The sequence below is a fragment of the Microtus oregoni genome, unplaced genomic scaffold (assembly GCF_018167655.1).
Source record: "Microtus oregoni isolate MIOR12 unplaced genomic scaffold, Mior012 000036F_ref0000092, whole genome shotgun sequence".
Lineage (NCBI taxonomy): Eukaryota > Metazoa > Chordata > Mammalia > Rodentia > Cricetidae > Microtus > Microtus oregoni.
Genome location: NW_024543095.1, coordinates 10,851,536 through 10,867,195, shown reverse-complemented (window position 1 = coordinate 10,867,195; position 15,660 = coordinate 10,851,536). Strand labels below are relative to the sequence as shown.

Below are 15,660 nucleotides of genomic sequence, written 5' to 3'. Positions count from 1 at the left end.
CGTAATAGTCTAGCAGTTTTTTTTCTCAAGAGGTGAATGTGGGGTACAGGGGTATAAATGGGAAGCCCCACCTTGTTTAACATTATACTATCTAGTCATGCTCCATGAGCTGCCTGCCTTATCTTGGGAACTGCCGTGAGGCTGTCACGCAGCTTCTCTCCTCGAGAAGATTCAGTGGGGGCTGGCACAGACGCAAGTCCTGTTTGCCGCTTAATGTGGCTCCCCAGCACTGATGGGCTCTTAGCTGGTGGCTAGGTCTGCTGCCTCTATCAGACATGCCTTGGCCTTAATGTATAATTATTTCCATCTTCGGTACACGGTCTTGCAGGAGAGAAAAGTGCACAGGTTATTCTGGAGGGATGGGTAACCGCCCATCCCATCCCTGGGATAAACTTTGCCTTTTTCATTTGTGTTCTCTTCCCTGCATGAATGGTTCTCAGGCTTTCACTGAACTGAGCTGTCATTTTTTTTTTCTTCTGTAGCCCTACACAAATGTTGCCACATTTTGCGTTCAGGTGACCCTGACATTGCTTGCTTCTTTTCTCCCCTCTCTCCTTGTGATTGTTCTAGCACTGTATGAATCTGATTTATAACGCCACTCTGAGTCACCTAGGTTCACCAGAGCCTCCTACCTTTTAAAGCTCATGTCCCACCGTGGGGCTCAGCAAAGCTATTAAAGCCCCACTCCAATCCCCGTGCGTGCAAAGCAAGCACCCTACCAATGGAGCCCCATACCCGCCCTTATTCTGCTGACCACATAGATTCAAATCGCAGGTGCAAGGCATCTCTCAGGCAGCTCAACCTCTCCTGGGATTCTTTTTTTTGGTTTTTTCGAGATAGGGTTTCTCTGTGGCTTTGGAGCCTGTCCTGGAACTAGCTCTTGTAGACCAGGCTGGTCTCGAACTCACAGAGATCCGCCTGCCTCTGCCTCCCGAGTGCTGGGATTAAAGGCGTGCGCCACCATCACCAGGCTCTCCTGGGATTCTTTACTGCCTGTGATGCCGCCCTCAGCTGGCAACTCGACTATACCTGGAATGAACTAAACCCGTAGGGAGGGCACACCTGGGAGGCAGTTTTGCTTAATTTGAAGTAGGAGCTCTGAGCAATGATGTGTTCGGCTTGTGTCTGTTCAAGTGCAGTGCAGAAGAGGAACAAGGCCACAGCTCTGGGCTCCTAGTTTTTGTTCCTTAGGGCTCTGGTCCACTTGAGCATTTGCTGTCCATCCCTTCCTCATGCTCCACAATCCTTGGAGGGTCCCAGGCCGGAAAAAAAAAGAACTTGATTCCTCTCTCGACTTTAGGTCTTCCCTGCAGATCTTGTCCCTTTGTACCACAGGTGAGAGGATGAAGGCTGGGAACATGGCTCAGTTGCTTGAGGTGCCTGCATGGGCACCCAAGTGGACCACAAGCACCCACATAACGAGGCTGGGTACGGTCATGCACACCTGTAACCTGTGAGGACAGACAAGGCTTTCTGGCAGCCAGCCAAGCTGAAAAACAGTGAGCTCAGGGTCAGGGAGAGGAATGACTCAAGGGAATGGATGGAGAGGGAACATGAAGATGTTCCAAATTCTCCTTAGCCTCCACACAGGAGTGTACAAACATGTGTATACACACGCACGCACAACACATGCATGCACAGATGCATGCATGCACACACACACACATGAATAAGAGTCTCCTGAAGGTGAAATTCTGGTTTTATTTCAACTGCCTGTAGCAGATAATAACATAAACTATATATATATATATATATATATATATATATATTTTTTTTTTTTTTCAGAATCAGCGCTCCTAAGCCCATCAACGATGATGCAATCGTTGAGGAAAAGAGGAGTCTCCAGCCATTTCATCTCTACGTCGCCTCTGCTCCTCGTGCCAAGTTTAATCCTCCAGGCACTGTTAGTGTGAGGTGTTCTCCCTCATCTGCTGCCCTCCAGGCCTGTGTATCTTCTCACACACTAGCTGGGCTTCTAGTTAACCCCAAAGGCAGAAAATCTAAACCCTTCTGGATATTTGGATCTTACGATTTCAGTCACACCATAGAAAGATAGCTCAACTCGCTCTAGTGGTTCTAAAGTGAATCTTTTTTTTTTTAAAGTGATATTACAACATTTTAATTTTTTTATAATTTATTTATTATGTATACAATAGTCTGTGTGTATGCCTGAAGGCCAGAAGAGGGCGCCAGACCTCTTTACAGATGGTTGTAAGCCACCATGTGGTTGCCGGGAATTGAACTCAGGACCTTTGGAAGAGCAGGCAATGCTCTTAACCACTGAGCCATCTCTCCAGCCCTAAAGTGAATCTTTTTTAATCTCTAAGATTTACATTTACTCTTTTCGCGCTGCTCTTTTGAAGAGGTAGGCTAGTCCTTCCTCCTCTTCCTCTCTGTCTCTTTTTCTCTCTTCCCTCCCCTTTAACCTACTCTCAATAAACTCCTCACTTAAGAAGAAGAAAAAAGACTCCCTTTGAATTGTGTGTTTGTGGGTGTGTGGGCGCATGCACCTGAGTGTGAGTACTCGTGCAGGCTGGAAGAGGGCACCCGATCCCCTGGAGCTAGAGTTAGAGGCCACTGTGAGCCTGATCTGGGTGCTGGGAGCTAAACTGGTCCTCTGCAGGAGCAGTGTGTGTTCTTCACTGCTGAGTCACCCCTGACGCCCCTAAAGTAAGTCTGAGACGAAAGGCTGTGACAGAGCAGGCTCCAAACCCCTCCTTGCCCTTCATTGACCCTAGGAATGTTTAGGCAGACTGAGGTAGAGAGAGGCAGAAAGGAGATGAATTCTCATAGCTTGAACTCAAGTTGGGGTTAAAACTGTTTTACTAACTTCTGGAGGGTAGTCTGGGGTAAAAGAGGAGACAGAAAAACAAAGAGCTCCATCAAAGAAAGGAAGGCTTAAAGACAACAGCTGGAGAGATGGAATCTATTAGAGTCTAGAGGGCCACCTTTCCACTAAGGTCAGGCCTTAGAGGAAGGCACTAGTAGCAAGAGTTAATTTGTCCTCTGACCTAGACAGAGAACACAGCTGGTCATGAGACATGGCCTGAAGCCAGCTGTTGGAAAAGGAAATCAGTATTCAAGCTATTATGGTAGCGACTTAACACGCAGGATCACTTTTAATGCTTCTCTGTCTTCACCGGGATGGGAGGGACCGGGTGGCATCTTCAGCCTTCTTTAAGCAACAGAGAACTTGAAGCAGGTGGTGTGGTTGTACTCCTCCCCAGGACGCAGCAGCACAGGGGGGAACTGGGGCTGTGGAGGAAATCAACACTTAGACCTGGCCAGCCATCATGGCCGTACCAACAGTCACATGGGGTGTGCCCCTGCACTAAGCCCTGAAGCCACGTTTGTGGACTGGTGCCAGTGAGGACAGAGTGTTGCTGATTTGCAGTGAAATGAATGAAGATTTACCTCAGCACCACGTCTACTTTGTCAAAGCACAATCTGGCTACAGGAAGCAATGCCTTGACATATATTCTGAAGTAAGACACAAGCTCCTTCCCATGACTGACAGTCTGAGCAGCAGTGCTCTAAGTAGCAAGTAGAGAGGAAATGAGAAGAAAGGCTTTGGAGGTCTCGTAGATGGTGTGGGCTGGCAAGATGGTTCAGTGGGTAAAGGAGCTTGAGGCCAAGGCTGACAACCTGAGTCTTACCACTGGAGCCCACACGGAGGAAGAGAACTGACCCCTAAAAGTCGTCCTCTGACCTTCATGGCACGAGCCTGTCCAAACACCCCTCCCCCAGAAAGTGCAGATTTTTGTTTGTTTGTTTGTTTTTGTTTTTAGTTTTTCGAGACAGGGTTTCTCTATCTAGGAACTCACTCTGTAGACCAGGCTGGCCTCAAACTCACAGAGATTCGTCTGCCTCTGCCTCCCCAAGTGCTGGGATTAAAGGTGAACACCATCACTGCCCAGTCAAAAATTGAGCTTTCAACGACAGTTCCTTGGCTGTGGGCTTTTTTGTGGTTGTATAAAATGAAAAACAGAAACGTGGACTTGAGTGCTGGGATCTGCCACACTGTGTGACACCAGATCAGCACGACCCTGACAAACCAGCCTGCGGCTTTACCTGATTGACCGCATCAGGCCAGTTCTGGGTCTCCAGGCAGAAGCCAGAGTGCTTGGGGTAGACTGCTCCATTCTTGCCCCTCAGAGTGCCATCCAGGAAGTTGGCAGTGTAAAACTGGACACCAGGCTGGGTGGTGTATACTTCCAGGATCCGCCCACTTCTGGCATGACGCACCCTGGGGATAAAGACAAGCCATATTTCAGTGGGGAAGGAAAAGGCCCAGAACTAGCTTTGGGATGGGAATCAGATCTGGCTACACAACGGGAGCAAGAAGGATGCGGGAGAGAAGAGCGAAGATTCTGGAAACATCACAGGGGAGGCATGAGCTGTTGGCTTTCAGAAACAGCTTCGCAGATGATCTTGGTCTCTCTGGGGCATAGTAATAGGATGACGGCAGCATCATGGGAGTCAGGGAGGAGCAATGAGGCTGGAGAGAGGCAACTCTGGGGTCCTGAGATTCTGTTGTGATGCTGGAGACAGCACCCAGGACCTTGTACTCGCTGGTGAGTACTCCGCCACACTACTGAGATATACTCCTAAGGGTGTGGGCCGGCTGCACTGGAACTCATGAACTCCACCTGCCTCTCCTTCTGGAATGCTGGGGATTAAAGGTTTGTGCTCCCATGTCCGGCCATGGGGCTCTGAAAGATTTGTTTGTTTGTTTGTTTATTTATTTATTTATTTATTTATTTTTGAGACAGTTTTTCAGTGTCAATGCCCTGGCTGTCCTGGAACTCACTCTGTAGACCAGGCTGGTTTCGAACTCACAGAGACCTGCTTGTCTCTGCCTCCCATCACCTGGTCTGGGTCTGTACTTCTTGCCAAGGGGAAACAAGGAAAGGCCTGTGTCACACAGTCTTGCCAGGAGGCAAATCATACAAGAACTCATTCAAACAAAGAATGCTGGTGTGCTGGCGCTTCTTGTACAAGCTTGACCCTGAGAGCTGTAGGCCCATATTTCGGTATGGTGTAGCAGCCAGGTATAAAAGCCATAGTCCTGGTCTGAGCTGATCACATAGCGCTGCAGACAAGCTCTCTCTGCCTAACAATGGTCAGGATGTTTGGAGGATGTCTTATAGAGATGCTAATTTATGGCCTACACGCGGACATGACTAAAGCCCATTCACCTGGTTGCCTAGGAGACAGCCTAATGTGTTTTCCTGCTCAATTTATATGTGATGATACATAAGGTGTTTGGATAATAAACAGGAGGACATCTTCGAGAGATCTTGCCCTTCCATGACGACCGTGTAAGTTGTGTCTGATTATTCCTCACGACTCCGTTTCAGTCCAGTTAGGGAAGATAATTATCTGTGTTGGACCCACACGGGCTTCAACAGAGAGTCAACTTCAGAAAGATACCCCCTCCTCTCCCCATCCCCCGCCCCAGCGCATACTAATAATAATAGAATTTAAAACATTTAAATGCATCAGGACAAAGTTGGTCAAAAAATAATTTAAGGGGCTGGAGAGATGGCTCAGTGGTTAAGAGCATTGCCTGCTCTTCCAAAGGTCCTGAGTTCAATTCCCGGCAACCACATGGTGGCTCACAACCATCTGTAATGAGTTCTAGTACCCTCTTCTGGCCTGCAGACATACACACAGACAGAATATTAAAAAAAAAAATAATTTAAATGCAAAATACAAATACATTGTCAACCAAGAGGCTGGAAAAAAAAATGTTTGACAAGAAGGGTCCAGGATTTGAATCAATGGGGAGAAGGCAGGAAGGGCTCTTTGCGTAGAGGCACTAAGGAGTGGAACAGAATAGGTATGTAGTAGGAAGATGTCCTGAGCCTGAGCAGGCAGAACCCAAGAGGCCGCCTCGAGATTTGGGGAGTCCTTTTTGTCTCTATCTGGGGTCTGAGTTACCTTCCCCCCTAGACTCCTTTGAGTCCACAATCACAAGCTGACTAGTTGTTTGTGCCAAGCATGTTATTAGGTTGTCAGCATTCCCAAACAAAATGACCCTAAGGACTGGATTCACGTTGACAGAGCGTGTGCCCTCACTTGTCTCTCAACCAGGAGGTGGGCGTGGTAGGAGCTGCAAGAGAAGCGTGGCCTCCAGCTCTGTCCCACAGACTAGGACAGTCAGTGAAGGCACAGGAGAATCAGGGTCTCTGACAGAAAAGGGGCTTATAGGTCAGGCAGGGGTAGAGGACCACAGAGGATGCTGGGTAGGGGGTCAGGGAGGATGCACAGTTGGGGAGGCTACGTTCTAGAGAATTCACTCGTGGCAGAGGACTTTACAAAGCTATGGCAGGGCTGGAGAGATGGCTCAGAGGTTAAGAGCACTGGCTGCTCTTCCAGAGATCTTGAGTTCAATTCCCAGCACCCACATGGTGGCTCACAACCATCTGTAATGAGATCTGGTGCCCTCTTCTGGCCTGTAGGCATATATGGAGGCAGAATGTTGTATACATAATAATTAAATAAATAAATCTTAAAAAAAAAAAAACAAAGCTATGGCAGGTGGCGTTTGACCCCTGCTCCTATGAGGTGCTGTGGAAACTGTCCTAGGGAATGCTCCTCATAAGAACCCGCTGTTTCTTCTCTGCAGAGGCGGAAAGGACAAACCTGGCACAAAAATGCTTTTCTTTGGATCCCTTCAGACAGAAGTTGTGGTCGAAACCAGGGATGTGAAAATCTTGCAGGTGTTTTCCAAGCTCCACTGGCTTTCTCAGGTCGAATGCAGTTCCTTCCACTGGAGCAATGACTCCTGGAAAGAGATAGGAGACAACAGAGGTGGTCAGGACTAAGACAAAGCTCATATACACAGTCCTAAAGACCTACGGCTTCTAGTCTCTCAGCCTTCATGTCAATGTGGAGGAGAAGGGAACCTGGATCCCAAGGAGGAGAATGGGTTGCTGGGTTCCCGGGATCAGAATATGCAACTGATTGCCAAATGCAGAATCTAAAACAACGTGAAGGGGACAAAGGTGGGATGCAGCTGTAGAGGCTTCCAGAACATGCAAGAAATCCTGCATTCAATCCACAGAACCACACAAAACTAGATGTGACGGTTCACATCTGGAATCCCAGCACACAGAGGCACAGGCAGGAGAATCAGAAGTTCAAATGTGCCAGTTGTGGTGGCAAACACCTTTAACCCCAGTACTCAGTGGCAGAGACAGAGATAGGCAGACGTCACTGAGGTCAAGGCCAGCCTGGTCTGCACAGTGAGTTCCAGGACAGCCCGGACTACGTAGAGAGACCCTGTCTCACCTCCCCCCCTCCAAGATGAGTTCCTGTCTCAAAAACAAATAAGCAAAAACCCAAATAAGAAGTACATACACAGAAAATTTTGGTTTGGGAGATGGAACAGTGGGTAAAGCATTTGCCCTGCAAGCTTGAGGACCCGAGTCCAGATGCTCAGAACCCGTGTAAAAGCTGGACTAATAGCATTCGTTTGTAAACCAATCATTCCTGTGACAGGATGGGACGCAGAGACGGGAGAATTCTGGTATGCTTGTGGGCCAGTTCTCCTAGTATATGCAGCGGGGACAAGAGAGACTAAAACTCAAACACGGGGGAAAAGCGAGGGGCAGAACACGGTCCAAGAACGCAACTGGATGAGGAGTGCATCTAAGAAGAAACCCTGAGTGCTCGTGAGAAAACTCCAAGAAAATAAGAGTCTTGGGACCTCAGTTCTTCAAAACTGTTTTTGGAATGTGCTTTTACGCCCCTCCCAGGTGTAGCAGATAGGAGCGAATTTACTCACAACTGGCTACTGTTATGTGTTTATGTGCCTCTATGGAAAATATGATTTGCCATGTGCAGCCTGTCTGCCACGTGCCTTTGTGATTGTAGCGTTACTCATGTGTCTCCTGTTAACCTTCAGTGTGTAAATTGCCCGACGCTCTTGCTGGTGGCCGCGCCGGAGGAGCAGCAAGGGGTAACTGAGGTTCCAGGTGTCAGCCCAGCAGAAGGGAATCCTCTCCGGGCCGATCCCATTTAGGCAAGGCCACGGGAGGGACTGCAGATCCCCAGTGCCTTCTGTTTCTGCTGCGCCTTTCCTTTCCGTGTATGCTGCAGCTCTCTTCCTCTGGTATCAAGCATGGTGCGAGTGGACGCAGGGAGATTTCCATTGCTGTAAGACGATGTGTTTATCTCTTGGAAACAACCCATTCTACCGGGTATCTTTACCTGTGGGCTGTCAAGATGACCCCTCCATAAGCAGTATTAATTTGGTAATAATGAGAGCCTATTCAGAGTTTTGATGCCTAAGAAGAAGTATAAGGATGCGGTTCACAGCTAAGGCCGTGAGCTCCACCTCAGGAGCAGCTCGGGTTAGTGATTAGGACAGCACCAGAGTCCAGGAGCCAGGCTGGCTCTAATTCTCTTAATGCTGAAAATAGGAAGTCCATTAGCTAAGACAAAGCTCCAAATAACTTCAGGTTAGAGCAGACGCCTTGCTAATAATTTTAAGATAAATAACCCTGGAAAACAAGCTGGAGTTCACAAGGACACATGGCTGAGCTGTCTGACTCATTAGGCTAGGGTCAAAAATACAAAATGGCCTGATTGTTGCTGGCTGCCCTTGCGAGGTCTGGTTAATAATCAAAGGTGAGAATTCATTTCTTTTTTTTAAGTTTTTTTTTTTATTTTATTGAGCTATACATTTTTCTCTGCTCCCCTCCCCTCAACTCTCTCCCATGGTCCCCATGCTCCCAATTTGCTCAGGAGATCTTGTCTTTTTCTACTTCCCATGGAGATTTAGATCCATGCATGTCTCTCTTAGGGTCCTCATTGTTGTCTAGGTTCTCTGGGATTGTGACTTGTGGGCTGGTTTTCTTTGCTTTATGTTTAAAAACCACTTATAAGTGAGTACATGTGATAATTGTCTTTCTGGGTCTGGGTTACCTCCCTCAATATGTTTTCTAGCTCCATCCATTTGTCTGCAAGATGATTAATTTCTTTCACCAATTCCTGACTCGACCTTTTGTTACTGATAAATGGGTGTGCATCCCAAGGACTAAAACTTCAGCTGACTGACTGTTTTTTAGGTATAAAAGTTTAGGTCTGTGACTCCCTTTCATCATGAAGTGAGTGACTTTCTTTGTAACCGCAGTTTGCAGGCCGCAACGCAAGAGCTGACTGAGAACAAAGCCTCTTGCTCGCTCATGCTCTAGGTGTGCTGCACGGGGGTCACTGGGACGGCTCTGTTTTTCATCCTCTAAGGGGAATGAAAAATATGCTGTTACCTGTAATCATTCACTTGAGAAATGGAACGCAATATTTCTGACTCTTGTACTGCCTGGAAGACTCTGTTGGGGAATAAAAGCTGTAGAAAAACACGAGAGACAAGAGAATAAAGAAGGAAGCCATCAAGAGAGTGTGTGTTTATTTTCTTATAATGCCTTCAGATAGAAGAGTCTAGTTTATGCCACCTCTGTTGGATTCCTTTCAAAGCCCTATGCTGCTGGAGGCTGCCCCCCTGGACAGCAGTACTTCTGAATAAAGTTGGTTATTGCATGGGACTTTAGTCTGCCTCGTTTATTGGCTCCATTCTCCCAGGGGAGTGAACAAGGTGAGAGCTGACACATGAAGTCATGTCACATAGTTCACACAGTCCACACATGCACACTGTGGCAGGCGTGCACCTGCATTGACACACACACGCACACCTGTTTATATAGACACATGCACACACTGTGGCAATGCACCTGCACTGACACACACACATGCACACCTGTTTATATAGACACATGCACACACTGTGGCAATGCACCTGCACTGACACACACACATGCACACCTGTTTATACAGACACATACACACACTGTGGCAATGCACCTGCACTGACACACACACATGCATACCTGTTTATATAGACACATGCACACACAGTGGCAGGCGTGCACCTGCACTGACACACACACACACACACACACACACCTGTTTATACAGACACATGCACACACAGTGGCAGGCGTGCACCTGCACTGACACACACACATGCACACCTGTTTATACAGACACATGCACACACTGTGGCAGGCGTGCACCTGCACTGACACACACACACATGCACACCTGTTTATATAGACACATGCACACACTGTGGCAGGCGTGCACCTGCACTGACACACACACATGCACACCTGTTTATACAGACACATGCACACACTGTGGCAATGCACCTGCACTGACACACACACACACACACACCTGTTTATATAGACACATGCACACACTGTGGCAGGCGTGCACCTGCACTGACACACACACATGCACACCTGTTTATATAGACACACGCACACACTGTGGCAGGCGTGCACCTGCACTGACACACACACACACACATGCACACCTGTTTATACAGACACATGCACACACTGTGGCAATGCACCTGCACTGACACACACACATGCACACCTGTTTATACAGACACATGCACACACTGTGGCAATGCACCTGCACTGACACACACACATGCACACCTGTTTATATAGACACATGCACACACTGTGGCAGGCGTGCACCTGCACTGACACACACACATGCACACCTGTTTATACAGACACATGCACACACTGTGGCAATGCACCTGCACTGACACACACACACACACACCTGTTTATATAGACACATGCACACACTGTGGCAGGCGTGCACCTGCACTGACACACACACATGCACACCTGTTTATATAGACACACGCACACACTGTGGCAGGCGTGCACCTGCACTGACACACACACACACACACATGCACACCTGTTTATATAGACACATGCACACACTGTGGCAATGCATCTGCACTGACACACACACATGCACACCTGTTTATACAGACACATGCACACACTGTGGCAATGCACCTGCACTGACACACACACATGCACACCTGTTTATATAGACACATGCACACACTGTGGCAGGCGTGCACCTGCACTGACACACACACATGCACACCTGTTTATATAGACACATGCACACACTGTGGCAGGCGTGCACCTGCACTGACACACACACACATGCACACCTGTTTATACAGACACATGCACACACTGTGGCAATGCACCTGCACTGACACACACATGCACACCTGTTTATATAGACACATGCACACACTGTGGCAGGCGTGCACCTGCACTGACACACACACACACACCTGTTTATATAGACACATGCACACACTGTGGCAGGCGTGCACCTGCACTGACACACACGCATGCACACCTGTTTATATAGACACATGCACACACTGTGGCAGGCGTGCACCTGCACTGACACACACACATGCACACCTGTTTATATAGACACATGCACACACTGTGGCAATGCACCTGCACTGACACACACACACATGCACACCTGTTTATATAGACACAAATATTTTTTGAAAGCTTGTATGTGCACATAAGTGCAGATGTCTGAAGTTCAGAAGAAGGTGTTAGATAGTGTTAGATCTCCTGGAGTTGGAGTTACATGTGGTTAGGAGCCACCTGATATGGATGCTGGGAATCAAACTTAGGTCCTCTGCTGAGCCATCCTGCAGCCCCTGAATTTTTTTTTTTTTTTCGAGACAGGGTTTCTCTGTAGTTTTTGGTGCCTGTCCTGGAACTAGCTCTTGCAGACCAGGCTGGCCTTGAACTCATGGAGATCTGCTTGCCTCTGCCTCCCTAGTGCTGGGATTAAAGGCGTGCACCACCACTGCCCAGCCTGAAAACTTTTTTTTAAGTGCAAGAAAAGAAAAAATAATCAAGGGAACACACACTTTTCATTAAGAATTGTGACGATTGCTGGGTGGTGGTGGCACACACCTTTAATCCCAGCACTTGGGAAGCAGAGGCCGGCGGATCTCTATGAGTTCAAGACTAGCCTGGTCTACAAAGTAAGTTCCAGGACAGTCAGGGGTGTTACACAGAGAAAGCCTGTCTTGAAAAACAACAACAACAAAAACACAAAAAAACAAGCAAATATAAAAAAACAACTGTGATGGTTATCCATCTTGCCAACACCATAAAATTTAGAATTCTCTAGAAGACACCCGGCATGTCTGTCAAGCCATTTCCAGAGAGTTCAAAGAGGAAAGCCCCTGCATACGGGTGCCTGTCTCACTGGCAGGAGTCTCTGAATAAAAAGGGGGAAGGGAAGCAGGTGCTGAGCGCTGTAATCACTGTCCTGTGAGAAACGCGCTGCCTCGGGCTCCTGCTGCCACAACCTGGAGCCCCAAGGTAATTAACCACGTCCTCTTAAACCAGGAGCCAAAACAGAGCCTCCCCCTTAGGCTGTTTTCTGCCAGGTGTTTATTACAGTGATGAGGAGAATAAGGACTGGACGGGTTCATAGGATAAAGGGTGATTGTTGTTCTATGCTAGAGCTCATAATGATGACCAGACACTAATATAAATTCTGAGAGTAGGGATCCCCCATCCCCTGCCCCAGACAGGGTTTCTCTGTGTAGCACTGACAGTCCTGGAGCTCACTGTAGACCAGACTGGCCTCAAACTCGCAGAAATCCTCCTGCCTCTGATTCCTGAGTGCTGGGCATTAAAAACATGTGCTACCACCTCTTGGATGAGATTCTTAAACCACTGTGGGCCAGTATTAGATAAAAGAACACCAGCAATCACCCTGTTCCAGGTACGTCCCCACCAGCCTGTAGACACTTCCCAAGTGGTGTTGAAAACAGCTAATGTCACTGGAACAAATGAGCTGACTGGGTCAGTCGAGAGAAAGCTGGGAAATATGGCCATTCTAAAGTCTGCCACTCAGGGAGTTACGCTCTGGTGAGCACAGCTTCCCTGTATGCAAGCCAGCTCCCTCCCCCTCCCCCATCACAATGCCACAGATGAGCGGCCAGTCCCATCCGAGGTCACTGCTGTGTGGGGACCAAGAGCAAAGCAGAGAAGAGATATGGCGGTCATCATACAACCAATGCCAAGTCCAGAGCATCCCAAGCTCAGCCTTATAGAGGTCAGGAGAGCATTAAAATAATTAAAGCTGAACAGGTGGTATACATCTTTAATTCCAACACTCAGAGTAGGAGGATTCCTGGGGGTTCAAGGCCAGGCTGGTCTCCATGACGAGATCCAGGCCAGTCAGGGCTCCGTGATACTATTTCAAAAACAAAACAAGTGCCAGGCGGTGGTGGCGCATGCCTTTAATCCCAGCACTTGGGAGGCAGAGGCAGGTGGATCTCTGTGAGTTCGAGACCAGCCTGGTCTACAAGAGCTAGTTCCAGGACAGGCTCCAAAACCACAGAGAAACCCTGTCTCAAAAAACAAACAAACAAACAAAAATATAAAACATAACCATTGAAATAATTATAAAAGTGAAAAGAGAACCAACTCGGTTATTAACGTCCTTAGTTCTGCTTTTGTGGGTTCCAACATGCTGAGAGAAAACGAAACCTTTGGAGAAAAGAGAACACCCCTTTTTAAACTCCAGAATTGTTCCTGATGCAGGAGCAAGACACTGTCACCCAGGCAAGACCATCCTGGTACTGGGTTCTCCACCTGGGGATCAGGGAAGCACCACAGTCTTAGAAGGCGAGAAAGGCAGCGGCTGGGGAAATGCAAAACCACCTACGTCTTTCTCTAAAAAAGAATTCTGACAAGGTAATTGCCCACGTGACGAACCTCCACGGTGATGTATGTAGATGGCACAAAACACCATATGATGAAAGAACATGATTCCTCACGCAGCCATTTCCTTCCACAGCAGTCTCTGTCGCTTAGTTCTCTTGCTCCCTTCAGGAGCCCTCACAAGCTCTTCACGAGGTGGGGTGTGCACGCGGCACCCTCACATCGGGTAGTCTTCTGTACCATCTTTGCACTCAGTGTGTGTTAGTGGATGTCTCTAAATTTATCCCTAGGCATTTTAAAAGATAACTCTCTGCACTGATTCTTCTTTTTCTCTATGGTAATTGGTCTATTGAAGATTTTCTTGTGCTGGGGCTGGAGAGATGGCTCAGCGGTTAAGAGCATTGCCTGCTCTTCCAGAGGTTCTGAGTTCAATTCCCAGCAACCACATGGTGGCTCACAACCATCTGTAATGAGATCTGGCGCCCTCTGGCATGTGGGCATACATGGAGGTAGAATGTTGTATACATAATAAATAAATCTTAAAAAAAAAAAAAAGATTTCTTGCGCTGGGGAGATGACCCAGTCGGTAAGGCAATTTTCTGAGCAAGCGTGGGGACCTGAGTTCAAATCCTCAGCAGTCACATAAAAAGCCAGGTGTGGAATCGGGAATAAAGCAGAGACTGATATCCGACATCTCCTCTGGCTTCTGAACGTGTGCATGGCTACATGCACACACAGACACACATGTTCAAAGGGATCGGTTTAGTCTTTTTGATTTTAGCTTTTTGTGATTCCTCAGTATTTGTTTCTTGTTTTGCGTACTGAACAAGAATACACGGAGCTGTCAATGCTTTATCGCCACCCCCACTCCCAGTGCCAGAGATTGAAGTGGGAACCTCACAAATACTAGGCAGTCTAACACTGAACTACATTCCTAGCCCTGGTTTGTCTACTATTTCTCCTTCTCTCCAATGAAGTAGCTCCTCTTTTTAAAACCACAATACCTGCTGCCATTGTTGTTGCTGTTTAGAGACAGCCTCTCTGTTTAGAGACAGCCTCTCTGTTTAGAGACAGCCTTTCTGTTTAGCCCCAGAAGGCCTGGAAATGATTATATAGTCAATACTGGCCTCAAATTCACCATCTTCCCACCTCAGCTTCACGAACGTTGTGATTACATATGTGTGTCACTGTGTCTGGGTCTTTATTATTATTATTATTTTTATTTCCCATGCTTTTTTTCCCCCTGAGACAGGGTTTTTCTGTGTAACAGTCCTAGCTGTCCTGGAACTCACTTTTCTTTTTTTTCTTTTTTTTTTTTTTTGGTTTTTTCGAGTCAGGGTTTCTCTGTGGTTTTGGAGCCTGTCCTGGAACTAGCTCTTGTAGACCAGGCTGGTCTCGAACTCACAGAGATCCGCCTGCCTCTGCCTCCCAAGTGCTGGGATTAAAGGCGTGCGCCACCACCGCCCGGCTGGAACTCACTTTGAAGACCAGGCTGGCCTCGAACTCACAGAGATCTGCCTGCCTCTGCCTCTAGAGTGCTGGGATTAAAGGTGTGCATTACCACCGCCTGGCTATAGGCTTATTTTGGCACACCTTTAATCCCAGCACTCGGGAGGCAGAGGCAGGCGGATCTCTGTGAGTTCGAGGCCAGCCTGGTCTACAAGAGCTAGTGCCAGGACAGGCTCCAAAGCTACAGAGAAACCCTGTCTCGAAAAAAAAAAAAAAAAAAAAAAGATTTACTCTCTCTCCCCCTCTGTTGTATATGTCTGCGCCTGTGTTGAGATATGTGCACGTGAGTGCAGGGGCCCAAGGAGATCAGAAGGCAGATTCCCTGGGGCCAGAGTGGTTATGAATCACGTGACCAAGGGTGCTGGGAAGCAAACTCACGTCCTCTGTACAAACCAGTATGCACTCTATCCACGGAGCCATCTCTACTGCTCGTACCAGACCCTAAGCCACTCCTCTTTTGCGCTTCCTTGGATCGTATAAATAAGTAGGGCAGGATTTTCTTCTGAGCAGCTTTTCAGCTATCGCAGATGTGAAGACTTCTCAT

General features: G+C 47.8%; 1 protein-coding gene across 1 annotated transcript in view; it reads right to left on the bottom strand.

Annotated features, from left to right (window-relative positions):
- Positions 1-2,805: 2,805 nt before the first annotated feature.
- Galm (galactose mutarotase) overlaps positions 2,806-15,660 on the bottom strand; it is a 63,419-nt gene continuing 50,564 nt past the window's right edge. The window contains exons 5-7 of the mRNA XM_041631328.1: positions 6,649-6,790; positions 4,072-4,246; positions 2,806-3,255 (exon numbers count right to left, since the gene is read on the bottom strand). Of these exons, the coding sequence (XP_041487262.1) occupies positions 3,178-3,255; positions 4,072-4,246; positions 6,649-6,790 (395 nt within the window). The 3' untranslated portion in view covers positions 2,806-3,177. The remainder of the gene's footprint in view (positions 3,256-4,071; positions 4,247-6,648; positions 6,791-15,660) is intronic.